At 40.5% G+C, this 22,313-nt stretch overlaps 1 protein-coding gene across 4 annotated transcripts in view; it reads left to right on the top strand.

Moving 5' to 3' along the window:
• The window catches only part of LOC126984030 (armadillo-like helical domain-containing protein 3), a 68,728-nt gene extending 46,636 nt beyond the window's left edge, over positions 1-22,092 (top strand). Inside the window, exons 1-15 of one of the 4 annotated variants that reach the window (XM_050837386.1) lie at positions 6,316-6,470; positions 7,109-7,282; positions 7,794-7,940; positions 8,436-8,577; positions 9,083-9,216; positions 10,726-10,881; positions 11,452-11,600; positions 12,273-12,509; positions 12,927-13,147; positions 13,810-14,042; positions 14,939-15,040; positions 15,476-15,576; positions 16,074-16,152; positions 16,798-16,914; positions 19,897-22,092. In XM_050837386.1, the coding sequence (XP_050693343.1) occupies positions 7,145-7,282; positions 7,794-7,940; positions 8,436-8,577; positions 9,083-9,216; positions 10,726-10,881; positions 11,452-11,600; positions 12,273-12,509; positions 12,927-13,147; positions 13,810-14,042; positions 14,939-15,040; positions 15,476-15,576; positions 16,074-16,152; positions 16,798-16,914; positions 19,897-19,989 (2,049 nt within the window). In that variant the 5' untranslated portion in view covers positions 6,316-6,470; positions 7,109-7,144 and the 3' untranslated portion in view covers positions 19,990-22,092. Of the gene's footprint in view, positions 1-6,315; positions 6,471-6,563; positions 6,631-7,108; positions 7,283-7,793; positions 7,941-8,435; positions 8,578-9,082; positions 9,217-10,725; positions 10,882-11,451; positions 11,601-12,272; positions 12,510-12,926; positions 13,148-13,809; positions 14,043-14,938; positions 15,041-15,475; positions 15,577-16,073; positions 16,153-16,797; positions 16,915-19,896 lie in introns of those variants that run through there. The other 3 variants (XM_050837388.1, XM_050837387.1, XM_050837389.1) reach the window with 3 other exon arrangements.
• The last annotated feature ends 221 nt before the right edge of the window (positions 22,093-22,313 follow it).

The raw sequence follows: 22,313 nt of genomic DNA, 5'->3' as shown, positions 1-22,313 counted from the left end.
GTTGGTAAATGTCAAAAGTCGAATCCAAGAGTCTTTTATTTATGTCCACTTTTCTTCTGCCAAACGGTCAACGCCAGATGGTGAATGGAGGGGTAAATGTACTCTCTAATATGTTTTTTTTTTCTATTATTTACGTTCTCTCCATTTTTATTTATACTAATTTTTTTTTTACCTTCACTTTTATTTTTAGGTTTATTTATACTTCTCTCTCTACCTTTCCTTTTTATATAGTATCTTTTTTTATTTTGTTTATCATGCGTGTTTGAGTTGTCTAGATCTCTCTGTAGTATTATTTTTTTAACATGAATATTCTAACCCTTTTTTTTTTTTGTCTTTTCTATTGTAACATGTTTATATTTTCTTGGTCTTTTTGTTTTTTTTTATCTTCTCTAACATTTCTACTTCATTTTCTTTCTTTTCATCTTTTCTAACGTTCATTTTCATGCATTTGTTTACCGTATAGCACAAGGTGAGGCAAGTCAGTCATTAGTGTTGTTGTTGTTGTTGTTTTCGTCTTCGTCTGTTTTTGTTGCTTTTTGTTCTTTTTGTTATTTTTGTTGTTGTTGTTGCCGTTGTTGTTGTTGTTTACCTGCAGAGCTTGACGGTAGGTGTGCCAGGTAGGTCAGGCAGGCAGGTATGGCTAGGTGGGTACAGGTGGGCAAGGTAAGGAAGGGGTGGTTGGCTCCTTAATTATCCCGTCGGGCAGGTGTGTTCCCAGGTAGGACTCAGCGGGTTAGGGTCTTTTTGTGGTAGTCTGTCTTTAGTCTAGCTCTTCTCTTTTTTTTTTTTGGGGGGGGAGGAGGGGTGATATTTATTTCTTCCCTTTCTCTTTCTTCTTTTCGATGTTATACTTCTTCTTTTTTTTCTTTTTTTTCTTCACTTTCGTTTTCTTCGTTTCGGTATTATGCCTTTTCTTCCTTTCTTTTTACTCATTTTTCTTTATTCTCTTTCGCTTTTTCCTTTCGATTTTATTTATATCTCTTCTTACCTTCCTTTGTTTTCTACTCCTCTTTCGTTTCTTTTGCTTCCTTCCTTTATTTTTCATCATCATCATCATTATCTTCTTGTTCTTGTTCTTCTTTTTCTTCCCTTCCCTTCCCTTCCCATACCACCATATTCCCCGTCTCCCTTCTCCCCTTCCCTTCCCTTCCCTTCCCTTCCCTTCCCTTTCCTCCCCATCCCACCATCTTCCTCACCCTCCCATCTCCCCTTCCCTTCCCTTCCCTTCCCTCCCTTCCCATCCCATCATCTTCCTTCCCTTCCCTTCCCTTCCCTTCCCTTTCCTCCCCATCCCACCATCTTCCTCACCCTCCCATCTCCCCTTCCCTTCCCTTCCCTTCCCTTCCCTCCCTTCCCATCCCATCATCTTCCTTCCCTTCCCCTCCCCTCCCCTCATCTCCTCTTCCCTTCCTCACCTCCTCACCCCAAGGACAACTACTATGCTTACCCCCCTCCCTTCCCCCTTCCCTCCCCCCTTCCCTTCCCCCTTCCCCCTCCTTCTCCCCCCCCCCCTTTATCTCTCCTGTTGAAGGGGGGGAGAGGGGGAACTAAAAAGATATAACGGTGATGCTTTAATTGTCCGCACACACACACACACACACACACACATACACACACACACACACACACACACACACACACACACACACACACACACACAGATGATAAGAGAGATACTACGTTACTTAGGGTTGTGCAAGGTAATATGCTCACGAATATTTCTTGAGTATATAAAAAAAAAAGTTAAAAAGAGGAATAGAAGAAAATAGTTAGAGAAGTAATTAAGTGACAGGGGACGAAAAAGGAGAGAAAGGGATTGGATAAAAGCACATAAAGGATTGGAAGGTATTGTTTATGTGCGTTGGGAAGCGTAAATCATGAGAGAGAGAGAGAGAGAGAGAGAGAGAGAGAGAGAGAGAGAGAGAGAGAGAGTGTACCCATCCTTCACCGTCCAGCCTTGAATTAAGTAACCATATAGACGTGCTTATTTTTTCTATTGGTATTCGCCTCAACATTTTTTTCCTTAATTTTTCTTCAGCAACAAGTCAAATAATTAACCACATTGTAATCTCCTGACGGCGCCCTTCCCCCCTCCCTCCTTTCTTCCCTCTCCTTCTCTTCATCTCCCTTCCTCCCTTTCTTCCCCTCTTCCTTCTCTCTTCTTTCTTTCCTCTTCTGTTATCATCTACTTCCTGAATCTATCTCCCTTCCTCCCTCCCTCTCTAGTTTAATATTTTCTCTTCCTCTTCCTTCCTCTCTGTCTAACTACTCTTGTCTTTCCCCTTTTTTCATTGTCTCCACATCAAGTTTTATTCTCTACCTTCATCTCATTTCTCATTATCTCCGTCTTTCTCATTGATTTCGTACTTTTCGCTTCTCTTCTGTTTATCTTCTATCCTTCCATCTCCTCTTCTTGCATCTTTCTCTCTCTCTCCTTTCAGCATCCATTTCTCCCTCAACTTCGCTTCTTCCTTACCTCCCTCTCTCCCTCACCTTATCTCTCTTCTTCCTTCTCTTCACTGTTATCCTCTGTTCTTGCATCTCTCTTCTTTCTATCATCCCTGCATCCTTCTCTTCCCCTTACCTTCTCTTCTTCTTTCTTTTTTGCTTCTCTCTTTCGTTTCTTTCTCTACCTTTATTGTTTTCACCATCATCGTCATTTTCATCATCATCATTATCTACTTCTTTTCACTTTTCTTCTTCTTCTTCTTATTCTTATTCTTATTATTCCGATGCAAGCACGAGGTGGCTTTAAGCAGATAAAATCACGAGAGCGGGCGACTTCGTAATGAGCCAGTAGACTTTCTGTTGCCTACATTTCCAGTTTTCCATGTTTCTCTCCTCTGCCATCCCCTCTTCTTTCATCTCTCTCCCTCCCTGCATCCCTCTCTCCCTCCCTCCCTGCATCCTTCTCTCTCCCTCCCTCTCTCTCTCCCTGCATCCTTTTCTCCCTCCCTCCCTCCCTGCATCCTTCTCTCTCTCCCTCCTTCCCTCCCTCCCAGCATCCCTTCTCTCTCTCCCTCCCTCCCTCCCTCCCAGCATCCCTTATCTCTCTCTCTCTTCCTCACCTTCTCCTCTTCCGCCCCGCCGCCGCCGCAAGCCGAGGTCAGGAGAGGTTAACCGCTTTGGTCAGTTTTCCTTCCTCCTCTTCGTCGATGTTGAGGCCAGAGGGAATCAGATACGCAGGAAAAACGCTACGCTCGTGTCCCATTACGAAGCCAGGCAAGGGATTTAATGGAACGTTTATTGTTTTGTTTTTATATTTGTTTGTTTTGTTGTCGTTTACTTCACAGCGTTTTCTCCTCGTTGGTTCAGAGGGGTACGGGTTGTCTTCAAATGGTTTTCTTCTTTTGTTTTTTTTTCTGTTTTTTTTCTTATTTTTCTTTTCTTTCTCTTATCTTTCTTTTTGTTTTCTTTCTTTTTCTTATATTTCTTTTTCTTATTAATTTCTCAGCTTTCATATTTTTATCATATCTTTCTTTTCTTATCTTTGCTTCTTATCTTAATTTTCTTTTCTCATCTATATCTTCTTATCTTCCTTATCTTTCTTTTTTCTTGTTTTTCTTTTATATTTTTTTATCATTTTTTTTATTCCCTATTTCCTTCCTTCTTTTGATTCTTTTCGTGTTTTTTTTCTTTGAAGTAGTGGAGCCGTTATCATTTTCTTATCTTTATCCATTCTTATCCTCCTTTTTCTTTCTTTTTTATTTCAACCTCCTTTATTTATTGTTCCTCTCCTTTTGCTTCCCTTTCGTGTCTTATTATTTCCTCATGAAGTATTGCAACCATTCTTATTATCATCTTCCAGTAATCAATTCATAACCTTCCATCATTATCCCAGGGTCTCTCATTATCCCTCATCACCACCACCAACAACAACCAGTCGGCATAAATCACGTATCCAGCACACACTTCTCATAGCATTGTTCACATCTAATAACACTGTACTCCACCACCAGCACCAGCACCTATTCTTACAACGCCTTCATTCATCCCCTCCTCGTATTCACCCTTGCATCACGCTCCACCTCTCGTTATCACACATTCTGAGCACTTCTTATTGGCCGCGAAGGAAGAGTTCACACCGCAGCTTATGTAACGCCGACAATGTATGACTTCCTACACACCTCACACGCATGCACAGAGACACAGCCGGCTCTTAATAATGCATTGTCTCCCCTCGGCACAAAGGGAGTGATTGTACTGCTCATTTGGGGTTACGGAGGATGGGAAGAGATGCTTGTTATTGTTAGAAATGGAGATTGTGGTGAGGAAGTGGAGGTATACGTGGTTGAGATAGATAGATATAGATAAGTTAAGAGAGAGAAGAAACAAACAGGTATATATAAAAAAGAAAGAAAGAAGGGAGAAAAAGAAAGAAGAAAGGAGAAAAGAAAAGGAAAAGAGGTAGATAGATAGATAGATAGATTGGGAGAGAAAGAAGAAACAGAAACAGGTGTCAAAAGAATGAAAAGGAATGAAAGAAAAAGAGAGAAATAGAAAATAAAAAGGAGGAAAGAAAGAAAGAAAGGAGAAGTAACTATGGAAATGAAAAGTTAGGTTAGGTAAACGAAAAATCAGATAGCAATTACAGAAAGAGATAAGAGAAACATATAGAGAGGGAGAGAGAGAGGGGGGGAGTGAGTTGGAGGGAGAATTTGGTGATAAAGGGAAGGGTGATTATGATAGCGAACATAGTAATCTGTTTATGAGAAAGAGAGAAGAAAAACAGATTACAGAAGCCACAAGGTAAGAGTTATATAAGATTAAGATATATAAAAAGGAATTTGTGCATAGCTCTAAGTTTTAATTCGCGTGGGTGGATGAACAGTTGGGTTGGTGGATGACTGAATGGATGATTTAGTGAGTAGTGTACAGTTGAATGCAAGAGTTGTATGGGCAGCTGTGTGGATGAGTGTGGGTGAGTGAGTATATGGGTGGTTAGGGGTATGGCTGACTGGTTGATTTAGTGGGTAGTGTACAGTTGAATGCTAGGATTGTATGGGTAGCTGTGTGGATGAGTGTGAGTGGATGAGTGAGTATATGAGCGGTTAGGTGTATGGCTGACTGGATGACTTACTGCGTGGATGACTGTACGGGTTGCTAAATGACTCATAAAATCAATAAAACTCACAGAAAATCCAAGAAATATAAACGTCAACCCTTCCCACTATAAGCACCATTGATGATATTTTTAACACTCATGACTTTAGTGTATTTCGAGATAGCTAAGCCTTCATTCACTCATTAATAAGCAATAATTGGGGTAACATTGACCTCCTTCCTCTACTATATAAAAAAAAAGATAAGGGAATGGAATAACAAGCAATAACAGGAGTAGGTAACTGATAACAAGGGAATAGGAGGGAATAAAGGGAACAGTTGATAAAGGAAGGAAAATAACAGGGAGTAACAAAAGTAAGGGGAAGGAATAAGACGCAATAACCGGAGAAACTAATGATAAATGAAGGGAATGAAAGTGAATAAAATGAATAGCTGATAAAGGAAGGAGAATAACAGGCAGTAACAGAAGGGAGAGGAATAAGACGCAATAGCAAGAGTAACTAATAATAATGGAAGAGAATGAGAGGGAATAAAAAGGAATAACTGATAACGGAAGGAAAATAACAGGCAGTAACAGAAGGGATAGGAATAAGACGCAGTTACAGGAGAAACGTTGAAGGTAAGGGAGGCACTGTATGGGAAAGTCCTGCTACCGATAATATTTCCTGTTACACCTGTGGGCCTCACCTGTGACGTTTAAACACCTGTACAAACACCTCACCACGTTACAAAACACATAGTGACCCCCACCTGGCCAAGGAGAGACAGCCATAGATGTTGTTGATGTATAATTGTGATTGCTTCACGAATATATTTTCAAGAGAGAGAGGAAATAACACCAGAGGAAACGCTAGACAATAATTACGAGGAAGTAGCTTTTTTTTATGAATACGTGGATTGAACTACTTGGAAAAGCTGTAGGTCTTAAAACGGTAATAGACAAATAAAGAAAGGAATGGTCACTATCAAGAAACTAAAAATACATGAATAAAATTACCGTAAAAATTTGTAGCAATGAGGAAAACTACTGTGAAAACTAAAAAAACGGGAAAACTATTGCAAGACCAGAAAAAACTGTTGTAAGAGACTGTAAAAAATAAATAAAACTACTATAAAAACCTGCCAAATGATAAAATAAACCATACAAAAGAGGAAGACTATCGTAAAAACTGTAAAGGACTGGGAAAACTATTGTAAGACCAGAAAAAAACTATTGTAAGAGACTGTAAAAAATAAAAAAAACTACTAAAACAACCCCCAAAAGATAAAACAAATCATAAAAGGAGGAAAACTATCGTAAAACCAGCCCCTCGAGGTCCCTATAGTCCCCCCTCGGGCCGCCGCCTCCTGGTTTTCTGTCCCTCAGCTGTGTTTTGTTTACGTCCCGGCGCGAGGTCACAGGTCAGGTCAGTGCTCCAGGAGGGACTTTTGGGGGACTGCGAGGTCAAGGGGAGTGTCATGGGTCAGAGGGGGTGTCAGGGGTAAGGGCGGGGCAGTAACAGGAGGGTGGTCAGGGTGGTGAGGGCCAGGGTTGGGCCGCCCTGCCTACGTGGGTGTGACCAACAGGTAAGGCAGGTGTGGGGAGCCGCATTACGGGGGTCACGGTGCCCGGGCCAGGTGGGGGGTGGTGGCGGGGCGAGGTGAGGTGCTGTGGGGCTTAAGGTTCGTTTTAGGTTCCTCTTAGTTATTGGGTGTTATTGGCTATATAATAATGTTCAACATTAATGTAACACAATACATTCTGCAACACTACATGATGGGGTTTGAACAATGCAGAGGTTCTCTTACCTAGTGAGACCTCCGTCGATCTGTGGTCCAGCCAGCTAGGGCAGGACATGGAAGGGGGATGACCTGCAACATGGTGGCAGATACACTAGCCAGGCATTCAAATGGTTGGGCTGGAGAAACACTGGTATGGGTGATAAAGTGTATCATCCAGATGTTTTACAAGTACATAGTCAGAATTCAAGAGTAGGTCAGGAAAAAAAAAGTACAGGTGTAGATCCAATAAGAAAATTGTAAATGGAATGCTCATTGCTTGCAGGCGCTGGACTAACAAAAAGCCGGGAAGCTGGATAAGATGGGGAGCAAGCTGAAGCCGGGGGGCGTCCGGCGGAACCTGAAGGAGAAGGTGGTGCAGATGTATGAGGACCTGTTCCACGGCGTCGACCCCTGCATCAACAACCCCCGCTTCTGGGAGGACCTCTTTCTGCTGAAGGTGGAGTGTTTTTTATTGTTTATACTAATTTTGGTGAAGGTGATAGAGCAAGGGATGAAAAAGATCCATTAGACTTAAATAGACCTGAATATTGCTCACTTTTGTGCCTCATGTCAGTTTACAGTGATAGTTTCCAGAAGGAGGAGGAGGAGGAGGAAGAAGAAGAAACAAGGGAGGAGGAGGAAGACCAGATAGTGTTAGGAATATGATTTTGAATAATACAACTATTTACCCTAATTTTTTAAGGAGGAGGAGGAGGAAAAGAAAGAGGAATAATGGAAGAATATGTTTTCGTTCTTTATTTGCTGTCGTATTTACCTTTTCTTATTATGCCAACACTTCCAGCCCAAGATATCAGCCCAGATTTTGAATGATACAAATAGCTTCCTTCATTTTCTTAAGGAGAAGGAGAAGAAAGAGGAATAGTTAAAAGGAAGAATTATTATTTTGTCCTTTTTTATATCACTTCTTCATACTCTTTCTTATTTACCTTTCCTTATTATGCCAACAGCCCAAGATGTCAGCCCTGGAGGGGGAGATCAGCCGCTGCACCTCGGACCAGCTGGTGGGCCTTAAGGACAACATCAACACGCTGTTTGCCAAGTGTGTCCAGACGCTGGCCCACGATCACAACATTCGGGTGGTGAACGCCCTGCTGGTGGGTGCTGGGGCCAGGGAACCATTCAACACATCAACACACTATGACCCTTCCTTTGTATTTCTTGTAGGAGTGATTCTTTTGGTGGTATTCTTGGCCTTCAACACTTTATGATCCTTGTTCTATATTCTCTTGGTGGTTCTCTTACCTTTTTCACTGAGCAGTCATTTTCTTGTAACCATTTTCTTTTTTATTGATGGCCCTAACTTTGCAATCTTTATAAGTGGAGATTAGTGGTAGTGTAGCCTGTTTCACTAAGCAGACTTCCTCTTTTGTAACTGCACTTGTTTATTGAAGCTTGAATCCCAATAATTTTGATGTAGGTAAAGGGTATTAATGTTATGGTGAATTTATTTATTCCTACTTGAACATTTTTATCTGTGTTCTGAAAGTAACTTACCTCCAAACAGTAAGTGATTGTGATAGTTATGATTATTTTTACATGAATTTTAGTGTGTTTTATGTATAAGTAACCAACTTCCCCCCGCCCCACAGACCCTTTGCAGCCTGGTGCGCGGGCTGTACCGGAAGATGCAGGGAGACTATGGCTTCGACTTTATCAACATTCTCATCGGCTTTGACGCAGCGGAGGAACAGATGCAGCTGCTCCTCAACCACTGCTCAAACTTCCTCACAGGTGGCCTTGGCTCATCCGCTTTCCTTGTTCTCACCCATTGGAAACCTCGTTTAGATAGATGTGTAGGGAGTTGACAGATAGAGAGGTTGATTGGTAAATGTGGTGTATATTGTTTGCCATCAGTAACTACCATGGATTTCAGAAGCCGTGTTATATAGCTTTTTCAGGAATAACTAATTAAAAAAGCGTTGAGTAAGGATTATGATCTGTCACTGCATGTTTTAGACCATGCCCTGATTTATTCAATAAGCTTCAATAATATGATGTGGATAAATCCCTCTGACCCTTCTTTAAATTCTTGGTATAACTCATCCTCAGTCACCACACTTTATTTGAACTGTAATCTTGTATCCTTTTGCCACACTGTAATGGCCTGAGATACAGATAAAATATTCCAAAGGGGTTGAACTGTTTGGAACCCTTTGACTTAGAGCTAGAGAGTCTGGCCTTCATCCCGAGAGCACTGGTTCCTCCCCTATGACATGCCCCCTCTATTTTTCCACAGGTGAATACTGCGACAGCCTGAAGTCCCTGAGCCTCAAGTTCCTGTTAGTTCTGGCCACCGGCACCGACAACATCAGCCAAAACACAGTCCTCGAATACCTCACCATCAATTGTAACTTTGACGCGGTGATCCAGGCAAGACACCTCTGTTGCTCATATTCATATTTTATTTACGGTTTTTACTTACTGATTTGTTTTTTATGGTGTGTTTTTAGATATTTATTTCTCTACCCTACTGTCCCTCCATTTCTATAATCGTCTATATTCTCTGATCCTCTTTTTTCCTTCCCTCATTTCTTTGTTGCTCATATTCATATTTTATTTACTGTTTTTACTTGGTTTATTTTTTATGGTGTGTGTTGTTAGATATTTATTGCCCTGCCCTACTGTCCCTCCATTTCTACAATTGTCTATATTCTCTGATCCTCTTTTTTCCCTCTCTCATTTCTTTGTTGCTCATATTCATATTTTATTTACTGTTTTTACTTCTTAATTTATTTTTTATGGTGTGTGTTTTTAGATATTTATTGCCCTAACCTACTGTCCCTCCATTTCTCTAATCGTCTATTCTCTAATCCTCTTTTTTCCTTCTCTCATTGCTTTCTCTTTCATTTTCTCTTTCTCGGTATCTCAGGTGTCTCATGTGATTTCATAAGTGTATGTTTACCAGTCTGAACTCAAAAGGGAAGAAATTTGCTTGGAAACTGATATGATGAAACTTTATTTTGACCAAGTTTTATTTTTATCCATCAGTTCAGTTTTCCTCCCTTTTTTTTGGCTGAGTACCGATTTTCTTAGTGTGTGTTTACATGTCCGAGCTCTTTAGGGAAGAAGTAGGCTTGGAAACTAAGATGATGAGACTTTATTTTTTTGACAGTTTTATTTTTATTGATCAGCTTAGTTTCTTCTTTTTTCTTATTTTGACAGTTTTATTTTAATTTTTCAGCTTAGTTTCTTCTTTTTTCTTATTTTGACAGTTTTATTTTTATTGATCAGCTTAGTTTCTTTTTTTTTCTTATTTTGACAGTTTTATTTTTATTGATCAGCTTAGTTTCCTCTTTTTTCTTATTTTGACAGTTTTATTTTAATTTTTCAGCTTAGTTTCTTCTTTTTTCTTATTTTGACAGTTTTATTTTTATTGATCAGCTTAGTTTCTTTTTTTCTTATTTTGACAGTTTTATTTTTATTGATCAGCCGAGTTTCTTTTTTTTTCTTATTATTTTGACAGTTTTATTTTTATTGATCAGCTTAGTTTCTTTTTTCTTGACGAGTACTACTTTTGAACGATGCGTACAAACTGTTAGTGCTACCCTATACCTAACACAGTTCTCCATCTTCTATTCATCAGGTCAGTTTCCCATTGCAGCTTTCGTTCTTGACATGAGTACTAATTTTGAACTGTGCATACAAACTGGCAATCCTATTTTCCGATACCCTACGCCCCTGTCCACCCAGCAGTGAATGGGTACCAGGTATTAATCGGGGGTTGTGTCCCGTCTCCTGGGATCTGTTCCTCTCGATAATTCCTTCCCTTTCTGTCTCTCTCTGGCATATGACCTCAGATGTTGCGCCGACTAAACGAAACTTTCCAACTTTCTGGCACTCCTACACTTCACTTAACACAACGCTCCATCCTCCTTGCAGCTCCTGAGTCACTCCAGCACCAGGAACCATCACGGGCCTGAGGCAGTCCTGTACCTCATGCTGATGGTCAACTACCGGAAGCATGAGATGACGAATCCTTATACTGTCAACATCTCCCTCCTTGACGACGAACTAATCCTCAATGGCTATGGGCAGGTGAATAAATCGCAGCCAGTTTTTATGTCTGTGCCTTTGTGAAATTGTCTGCAGGTGTTTAGTTCAATGATGTCTCCCTCCTTAGGTTGTTCTCTTTTTATGATCCATCTGGCTTGCTTTTACGATCAGTTCAGTCTTTACTTATGCTATTTCATGTATTAATTTATGTAAGCGTACAGGTAGTATGTGTTCATGTTTGCTTTGGTAACTATTCAGATACAGCACAGTCCATAAATCACTATTAATATTTGATATCGTGTTTTAGGTCACTTAATATACAAGTTCAGGAACACATCCCTTGTAATTGATTAAGCCTCAAGTTCATTATATGACCGTTTCACTTCATGATCACCTTTTCCAGCCATAAAGTGGGGGATAAATGTATTAATTAATTGCTTCATAATTTTTTGAAAAACGTTTTAGTTTCCTCAGGCAGGTGATTGTGGCTGTGTTAAAAACCCTTCAGAAGTTTTTCCCCACCCATGTTGTGGTTGCTTTGGATTTTAGTGTTAGTGCCTTTGAGAAATATGCATTTATTCATTGCTTCAACTTGTGTTTTGGTTTCCTCAGGTCATCACGGCTTCTCTCGCTGACTTCAACCACAAGTACTCGGCACACTTCATGGAGCCACACGGGTCTGGCTGGTTCGCCTCACTCACCTCCATGGTGGGCTCCATGTTCCTGTCCGAAGAGATGGCCACCAGGAATGAGCACATAAAGTAAGTAACTGTTTGGAGTTTTGTTAGATTAGGTTAGGTTAATGGTATTTTGAAATACAGGATAGTTAGCAACGTACTGTATAAATTAACAAAGGAAGAGCTCACTTTAGTAGATAATAAGACTCATTACTATGGAAGCATATATGAATTTATTATGTACATTATGTAAGTGACTGTTTTGATTATAATTAATAAGGTTAAAGGCTTCTTCACACTCATGACAGCCAGCAATTTTTTTTTATTTTTTTTTTTTTTTATAGTAAAGGAAGCAGTTCAAGGGCAAAAAAAAAAAAGGAAACAATAATAGATAGAAAGTTTAATTAATAAGGAAGCAAATATGATTTTACTGAGTAGATGCATAGGTTAATTGTTAGGGTTTTTGTTAGGTTAAATTTAGGGTATACTGTATATTTCAGAATTTTTGTATCTTAGCACAATTTTGCAGATTAGGAATTTTCATGATATAAGTAATCTCTCTTGGCTACTCTTCTGACTCTTCTGGGTTTTAATTTTCTCCATTTGACCACTTTACTTTCTTTTATAGGAGTAGCGCTAGCAGGCTTTATTGCTTTGTTTATTTGTGCCCTTGAATTGCTTCCTTTACTGTAAAAAGACATTGGCAAACATCCTCTAGTCATTTCAACTTGTTCTAAAGAGCCACAACCTCCACAGGGCTAACGACTCCTTCCTCTTGGCACTGTACGAGGCTGTTCACCTCAATCGTAACTTCATCACTGCCCTCACTACCGCCACGGACCCCTCCACCCCCCCATCGCCGGCCAACACCCTGGAAAGAGGCAGCACCCCTCCCGCCCCGGACTCCACCGAGACCCCCAACCCAGCGCCCCCGGTTGAGATGGAGACTTACGTTCAGCCGACAAACCTTCTCGTCACCTTCCTGGAGTACTGGTGAGTTGAGGAATTCTTTTTTAGATTCACAAATTTTTACACCCAACCCCATAAGGAAAAATGAGGATGTTAAACGAAAAGAGAGAGCTTTACAGATTTTTATGGCCTGTCCCATTAGTATAAATAAGATTGTTAAATGAAAAGAAAAATAAGAACATGAAACAAAAAGATGATGATGATTGCCACTTTTTTAGAGAGTAGAGGTTGGTAAACATGGGAGAAAGAGTTTTGCCAGAATCTGCTCAACAAAGTAAAAAGGAACATGTACATTGAATCATGATAGATATTTTAGTGCTCCATAATCTTGTATAACTCATAATAAGGGAATAAATGGATGTTAAACAATGATGATGATGGATTAGAAATTAAGGTATGTGTCTTTAGCATCACTGTACCTTATTTTTTTGTTCCGTGCAGCTCCATAGTGATGCAGGACACCAAGACGGAGGAGAGCCTCAGCAACGTCAAACTGTGCTTCATCATCATCACCTGCATTGCCGAGGACCAGTACTGCAACCTGCTGCTGCACGACGCAAACCTGGTGTTCACGGTGCCCCTCCACAGGCTACCCATGAGGCACCGCAAGGTCGTGCCCGAGAGGACGGCCCACGCCCGCCCACTGGCCTGCGCTGTGCTGGGTAACACTCCCCATCCACCCTCTTTTTTTTTTTTATTTAGCAGAGGAAGCAGTTCAAGGGCAATACACAGCAACAAACAATGAAAGGTCCCCTACTGGCTTCTCCTGTAAAGAAAAAATTAACCCGGTAGCAGCGACGGGCCAAATTTGTGGCTTTACCGTGTACCAGCGACAGGCCAAATTTTTGCCATGATATAAGTAAGCCCCCCAAAATATATGATGCATAAACTGATCACAAATGCGTTGATATATATTAAGAAATGGATTGCATGAGTAATGATTTTTTCTCATTTTTCTCGCTTAGAGGGGCCTTTAAGAAACATGATCTCCGCAGCTACCGGGTTAAGAAAGTTGCGAAAAAGAGAGGCCAGTTCTTGATGGAGAGGTGTCTGGATACCTCTTGATGGGATAACGTTCAGGACAGTGGTTCTTTGGTATTAATTTTGTAGCCATGTTAGTGTGAGTAGGTGTTTAGGTCTCTGATTTTTTTGACAGTCAAGGAAGCAGCTGAAGGACAAAAATAAATCAAACACAAAAGCCCACTAGCGCTGCTCCTGTAAAAGAAAGTAGCGAAGAGTGGCAGAAAGAGAGGTCAGTTTCAGATGGAAGGTGTCGTGATACTCCTCTCCTCTCCTCTCCTCTGATCCTTCTTTCCTTTTCCAGACGTGATGGTGGAGTTCATGATGTCACACATGATGAAGAAGCTGCCCATTGAGCTGTTCCTCCTCAGCGTCAGCATCACCCACCGCCTCCTCTGCTACCAGAAGAGGAACTCTGTGCGGCTGCCCTACAACTGGAAGGACCTGTGGGCCGGCCTCATAGCGCTGGCCAAGTTCCTGGTCACTAATGAAGCTTACCTTGCCAAGAAGATGAACATTTTCCAGTTGGCCAACCAAGTGAGTTTCTGGTAGTTTTTCTTATAGCAGTGGTGTAGTATTGATCAGTAGTTTTTATTAGATAAAATAGTCGGTTCACCCAAGTCTGAAGTGAGCATTATCGTGCGCTGGCAAGCTGCTGTCACATATAGCGTGTCCGATTTCGTGGATACTGTATGGTAGCCTACGCATAGTAAACAGTCGTCAGTGTCAATAACGTGCAGGCAGCAATGACAAATACAGTCGTCCCTCAAATAGTATGGTTTCCAATAGTTCGGTTTCGATTTTATGTGGATTTTCATAGATTTTTTTAGGATTTTTGAATTTCCCAATGAGCAGGAAATTTTAAAATCCTAAAAGATCTTCCGTGACAATCCACATAAAACCGAAACCGAACTATTGGAAACCGTACTATTTGAGTGACAACTGTACTGTCAATTATAGTCGATTATGAGTTAAAAATATTAATAATGTTACAAATAGCTGTTTTGTTAATATAAGGCCTGCTGATTTTCTCGGTGGTGGACGGCTTCAAGGCTGTTTAATAATCATAATCAGTGATCGTGTAAATTAACAAAACAGCTATTGGCGACATTACTAATATTTTTTAACTCATAAGTGATTATAATTGATGGTATCTGCTATTGCTGCCTGAATATTACTGACACTGACGACTGTTTACTATGGGTAGGCTAGTATACAGTATCCACGAAATCGGACACATAGCGTGACACCAGGCTGCCTGTGCACGATAATGCTCACTTCAGACTTGGGTGAACCGACCATAACTACATTATTATGATGTTGAAATATTTTGACGTTAGTTTTGGGACATGTAGTTGTTTAGTGTCACACAGTGCATTAGTCCTTGCCAGCATGAAACTTACATTTACGTTTATGTTTACTTACCTTCGTAGGTCATGAACATCTTCAACCTATTCATCACCTACGGCGACACCTTCCTCTCCACGCCCTCCAGCTACGACGAACTCTACTATGAGATCATGCGGATGCACCAGGTGGGAGCCTTGTGCATGCTGGTGTGAGGCAGGATTATACTCTTTCAATGATAAACTGCATAATAGTCTTAATCCCACTTGATAATTTGAATGTTTGTCCAGAGATGTTTAGATTATCACTTGGAATGATTGATTGAAACAAAAATAGTCCTGTTAGATGCCTTAAATGGCTCCTTGTATCATTCCTTTTAGCTTTTCCACTCTGCCTGTTTAGGAAATTAGGTTGTGATGAAAGTGTTAATTATTGAGTGTATTAATTGTCTAGAATGAAATTGAACTTTAATAACATCACACAGCTAGATGTAAAATATTTCTTAAAGGAAAGATTTGTAGTGCAATGCCAAAAAATGGTGTTAAGAGACATTAAAACAGTTTTGGATGAAAATAATTAATATATTTTGATGACAAACAATAATTTCTACACTTATTGTTCAGGTCTTCGAAAACATGTATTCCATGAGTCTGAGATACTCCAGAACGGATGGAGACTACAAGGAAAGTGCACAGAAGCTGACCAACTCCCTCGGCAACATTAGGTAAGAAATTCTTCATTGCCACGTCATCATCATCTGCCCTAACTAGCCCACTCCGTAACAAAGGCTTTTCCCTGATTGTTTGATGTTCAGTGTACCTCATCTTGCTTTTGGAAAATGCTCTAATTTCATCCTATCACCTGCCCCTCTGTTTGACCTTACTTCTATAATGCCTGAGTTTCCACTGTTACCTTGGTTATCTAAATGCTTATTGTTTTTATTGCCTGTGGGGTGAATTTTTACTACTTTCGTACTTTCGTCCAAGATACCGTATATGATGTTTTCCTTTACTCCCTCAAGTATTTAGTTCCCCATCATTATTTGTTGTCCTGCCATATGAATATCAAACATTACCTTTGTTTTCTTCATATTTATTATTTCTGTATAGTGCAGTGCTATACTTGCTAAGAAAATGAGTTTTAGTCTACTCATTTTATATAATGGGCTAATGCCGAAGGTCACTAGATGTGCTTTTTTTCACATAAGCTCTTCATTCTCAGGTCTATCATCAACCACTTCACTCCAAAGCTAGACAAGTGGAGTCAGGAGCACGGCATCTCAACCCTCACAGAAGAACAGGTCAGTCTGGCTCAAAGGAACAGTCCCGTCATGCTTATACAGGACATAACCTTCAGGAGCTCTCTTCCAGGGGACGTCTGTTGCAGAAGTGTTCATATGTACTTCCTCCCTGTAACGTTGACAGCTCCCCATCACCTAAAGTATTCCTCAACCCTATCAATCCATCAGTCAGGCTGTTTATTTTGTAACAAACACCACCAAAAAGAATGGAGTTTGAGTAAAAGTAAATATTTGTAACGGCTTTATGGTTATGAGAGGAGTACTCTGATATACGTTCCATGCTCTTTTCTTAGTCTCAAAATGCAGGGTAATGTTGACGTTTTTAAGCCACTTCTTGGCTTTCCCGTAGCCGAAGCCCACGGGTTAAGGGTGTTGAGGGAGACAAGAAATGAGTGCACCAAGGAGTCTTAAAGATGGTGATCAGTTTATAAGATTTTATTGGGAGTAGGAAGTAGGTTTACAGTAGACAAAAATATATGATTATAAGATTAACATTCAAAATTCAGACACGCTGCTCACCATGATCCCTCAGACTTCTTTCAAAGTGAGAGACTAGGCAGATACAAAGCCAAAGCTACAACATGCCAGCTCTCAGTGTAAAGCAAACCAATCTCCCACGAAGCTCACTCTGGCCCTCCACTGCAGGTCCTGGAGGTGGTGCGGAACAACTACGACAGCCTCACCCTCAAGCTCCACGACAGTCTGGACCAGTATGAGAAGTATGCCGAAAAACCACAACATGCCAACTTCTTTGCCAACATGGTAAGATCATCGTCTTTAGTAATGAGGCCGAGGCTGGGAAGAGCTCCAAGTATTGATTAAAACAGGAAAATGCTGCTGAATGAAAATTGATTAGTGGAGTGGATGGTTTGTTACCCAAGTATTGATTTAAAAAAATGATAATGCTGAGAAATGCCGATGACTGGAAATGAATTAGTGGATGGTTTGTTATGCAACCCAACTCTAAGACATTCAATTTCAGTTTTCATCCTTATGTATCTAACAACAGTTACAATTCTCTAGCAGTATTATGTCCCAGCTGCTCTGCATCACAACAGCATCCTCTGCACTATTTCAAAACTTTTGTTGTTGCCCGGTAGTGTTTGGCGTTGTGCCCTTGTTAATGTCAATGTACTCCCTGTTGAGATATTTGTTTTGTGTATGATCAGAAATTTGGTAGAAATTTTGTAGGAATAGCATGAAAAAAGCACTAGAAAGGGCCTAAAAACTGTATTAAGTCCAAAATACCTAAAAGAGGCTCCGGAGAAACTGGAATAATTTTTTTTTAAGTCAAACAAGATGAATGAATGTCCGCAACAGTTTATTTGTTGAGCATCTTTCCAGACACTCGGAAATCAGTACAGAATATCTTTTAACGTAATACCAGATTCTCTTTCTCCTAGGTGTAATATTATCATGCTCAGAAGACATTTTTTTTACCTGTACTGCCCTACAAGTGAAACTTAGAAATGTGGCAACGATGAAGAAAATTTCCCGAAATGCGTCAATCCCTGATTAGGCAGGAAGCACCACACCCTTGCCTGATTATCATTATTAATACTGCTCATGTTGAACTTCCTGCTGGTGTTGTTGGGTAATAGTGGTAGTTGATATATTCACGCTGAACAATAAATTCTATTAAAGGATAAGGAGCAGGAAGGAAAGTGAAAGGAAGGGGAAGATGAAAGATTTGTTGTTTCGATTCTTTTCTTAAGATTTTTTTTTTAGCTTCATTTTAGTATTAATGTTATGAAACCTTATAAAAACTAACAAACCTAGCTGAAACTGGAACAACAGGAAAAGAACTGATACTTTAAAATTTTCTTTTTGTTGATCCTCCTGTCTGCTTCCTTTCGATTTACTTCCTCTTCCTACAGATTCTCCTCCTCCTCCTCCTGTAATAAACTTTTTTGCTGCTGCTACTATTTTTCATTTTCATACCAACAAAAACAAACTGCAAGATAAATAACAGGGGAGGGTTCCTCCCTGTCTACCTAGGGATTAATTTGTTGAATAATGTCAAAATTGTCTTAAATTACTGTCACATTTCCATTTTTCACTCATAGGGCAGCACAAGTAAGTCATTTCAGCATGATACTATTTCAGTTATCTTGTGATTTATTATTTTAAAAGTCACTTCAGATGGCTGCTGCTGATCCACCAATAGACAAAACTCCAGCCTTGCGGAGTTGAGGCTGTGAGGAAGTTGAAAGATGGTAAGGCAGCTGGGGTGTTTAATATCAGCACTGAGATGTTGAAAGATGGTGGTGAAGCCATGACTCATGGGTTGCATGCAACACATTGCCATGTGGCAGTCCAGTGCTATTCCTGCTGACTGGAAAAGGGGGTTGGTTGTCCCTATCTGGATAGGATGAGGAGATAGACAGGACTGCAACAATTACCATGGTATTACACACTGCTCAGTGTGCTGGGTAAAGTGCTTACTTATCTGCTGCCAAGGTGAATTAGACCTCATCTGCTAATGTTAAGAGACCTGAGCTTTCTAGGTTCATGCTCAATACTCAACAATTGACCAGGTACTAGCACTTCGCGTCCTTGTAGAATGCCGACTTAGTTTTGACGAGGGCTACTCACAGCCAATGTCGATCTCAATTGACGTCAGTATTCCACAAGGACACAAAGTGCTAGGACCCGGTCAGTTGTTGACTAGGCATGAACCCAGATTGCTCAGGTGTGAAACTTGAGCAGATGAGATTACATTTACATCAGCAGCAGATGAGTGAACACTGCCCGGCACACTGAGCAGTGTATTACCACGGTAATTGTGCAGTCCTGTCAGACCCCTTTCCCTTTCCGATATGTTGTCAAGAGGAATGGCACCAGCCTGCCACGTGGTAGGCAGCCTAGCATATAACCCATGAATCATGGCTTCATCCCCACCTTTCAGCATCTCCATACTGATATTACAGATCTCAGTTGCCTTTCCTCCTTTCAGCTTCTCATCTCTGCAAGAGAGCACTGAGTTCACCTATTGGTGAGTTAGCAGCCAAGCCAGAGGGAGCTGTCTGCTTTAGGGGGGGTATTTTTCTGCCCTTTAGTGGTTTCAGCTGATGTAAAAAAATGTAGTAACCCCAACAACAGAGGACTGTAGTCAGTTACTCCTTAGAGATGGGCACCATTGCTCTGGCCTGACCAGTAGTAGGGATTGCCTCCAATACTGGTCTCTCCTTTGCCAGGTCTCCTCATCTCAGAAAGTCCCACTATGTCCACTCTCAGCCTACTGAGTTAATCTGGCAGATGGAATAGTTGATGATCCTCTGACAGGCTCATGTTAGCAACATTGACAATATTTTTTTTTTTTCGATAAAATAGTTAACTTGACTGGAATAATAGTATTATTGATATAGACTAAAAACATATATACATCTCTTAAAATAATAAATCTTGAGATCTTCATTTCATGATGTACACAATCTATATACGAGTTTTATAAGCTGTTTTATGACCTTATAAGAAAGTGATGACTGACTTTCTTATCTCACCGAGAGCCAGGATTAAACTTGCGAGTTGATGACTGTACCCTCTGAGCCTCCCTGCACCCTGTAAAAGTGAAATTTTTTAAATGATTAAAGAAAGCCAATATAGGCATTCAATCATGTCCTTTTCTGGAAATTACAAACTGATCCTTCTGGTGGTATGCAAAATCAAGGTCTTTACACATTATTGCAGCATCTATTAATGATAAACTATGTAAACATACTGTAACCATTCTTCTTCTTCCAGGTCCGCAGCATCCTCAGCGACACGAGACAGAGCATAGACTTCAGTGCATTCGAGAACCTTTCCATCCTGCAGGAGCTGGGCAGTTCAACGTGAGGGACGGTCACCGAGGAAACCTGCTGAAATTCAGGCTTGCAAAGTGCAGGACATCACTACCTTTACGGGAACCTAAGTGCATTGTTTGTAAATGATAACAGTTAAGTGATCTAATCTGTCTTGTGGGAGTTGCTCAAGGACTGACTAGTAGGTCTGGTTGATTTATTACTGCAGTGTGGCATCAGAATTATATTTTCTCAATCTCAGAAATATTACTTTCATGATGATACACTTAAAACAACTGCTTTCAAACAATGTGTATTGATTCACAGTTTTGAGGGCATGTGATTTTATGAAATGGACAAATTATTATTATCAAGGGTGCAGGGGTGTGTGTTTGGTGGAGTGCCAGCAAGACAGTCATCACACTCACCTTGGAAGTGTGTGTTCCCAGGTTGGGCCCGCCGTCTGGCTAGGAACCAATGACATCACTCATCTTGTTTGGCCAACACCATAGGAGTAACTGGGAACCAATGGCATCACTCATCTTGTTTGGCCAACACCAAAGGAGTAACTGGTCACCAAGACATCGCAGATCTGGTATTCTACGGAAAAAAAAGTGACTCAGAAGCAAATATCAAACTAATTGTTTCCATATTCACCCATCCCCATGCACAACCTTTTCCTGTCTACCCAAGGAGAGGACTTCCTACAGCTTATCCTTTTAGAATGGATTATTTCTATGGCTAATTATGTGATGGATATTTATATGAAAAGATTAATGATTTTCAACTGACCAGTAGGGAAAAAGCCTTGAGTAGTGATTGATAATTGTATTGTTGTAGTTTTCCTGTAAATTGTGATAAACAGAAGCACCTTGAAATAGTCCTCAGTGAAATGGAAAGCAAGGTTTCCACTGTGTATTCCTGCAAGTGAGGCAGCTGTGAGAGGTTATGCAAAGCTTTGCTGAGCTAAGATGATCTTGGCTTCCTTCACTCAGTCACTTCTCATTCATTATCTTGTCCCTTAATCCCTAGACCCTCAAATTACTCATCATCATCCCTCATGTCTCTGTATCAGTCATCACCACTGTCACCTCCAATCCCATTGACAGCTCACCACCACCACCGCCATCATCACCACTCCTTATCTTTATATCTAGTGAAAGTTACGGATCACCATCAGGGTTGAAAGATGCCAAAAGAAAGAAAAAGGCCTCATCCATTCCCTGTATGCCTTCCCTCGTGCTCCCCAGTGTTCCCGTGCACGTCACCGCCACGGCCGTGTCTCATGCTGTGTTGTTGCCGTTTAGGGAGGTTTGTTCCTTTCCGATTCATCTTATTTACTCCCTCATATGTAAAAATCATGATTGTGTGGCAACTTTGTGATCAGTGTGTAGTAAGATTATTATTACTGTGAGGAATCTTCCAGTTCTTTACTCCCTCATTTTAGGAGGGAATTGTGGGGGGGGAGGGGACAGCCACCTCAGGAAGGTGGCCAATTTGGAATTTGTTGCACACATTTTTGCAGTGCACAGTTATATCTTAGTATAACAGTAGATTTGAATCAAACAGTTTTTATTATTCATTGATATTGTTTAAAAAAGTATTATGATTATTTTTATTGCAAATGAGCTTTTTTAGGTTCACCATGAAGTGCTATTGTACAAAGAATGAGCGCAGCTTGTGTTCATAATATTCCTCCAGCCGTGTGTCCTACACACTCAGGAGGCAACCACTGTGTGACCACGTATGATTTAACACTTAGTTCTACAGAGTAAAGTACACACTTTGTTCTCAGTAATAAATTTAATCCCATATTTGCAAAGTAAAAAATGTTGCTGTAAACATTTTGTAGAGGCAAATATTTAGATTTGTTTTAAGTTATGCTTAATATGTCCCGACTTACTTCCAGGACGTACTGAAGGATAAACTTAAGTTGATTTCATGTCTGTCCTTGTGGAGTTGGACAAGATATAACCACCAAATTACTTCATCACATCATATGCCTCTGTAATTACGTAAATAGATTTTGGTAGGTGTGTTGCGGGTATACAGCTTCAGAGCGTTTTCTCCCTTGAACACGTCTGGTAAGCCACTGTGCGGGGGATGAGTTGACCGGCATTATTTATGTACATTAAACCAATAAACCAATTATATGTAACTGGGTTCTTGTTCACCACTTCCCAATAATTAAGAAGACCAACTAATCACACAAGAATGACAGAGCATTGGTTGACGAGTTCTGTATCTGTGCTTAACATGCTAGTGGTTTAACATTCCTGTGGATTTTCTGATAAGGGCAAGGGCACTACTGCAATATTATAAAGGCCCAATGAGTGACTACACAGGCCTGGATACTCAAGATTGTATTTCCCCCCAAAA

This window comes from Eriocheir sinensis, chromosome 55 (assembly GCF_024679095.1).
Source record: "Eriocheir sinensis breed Jianghai 21 chromosome 55, ASM2467909v1, whole genome shotgun sequence".
NCBI lineage: Eukaryota > Metazoa > Arthropoda > Malacostraca > Decapoda > Varunidae > Eriocheir > Eriocheir sinensis.
The sequence above is the reverse complement of the archived record's forward strand: the minus strand, read 5'-3'. Positions and strand labels throughout refer to the sequence as shown.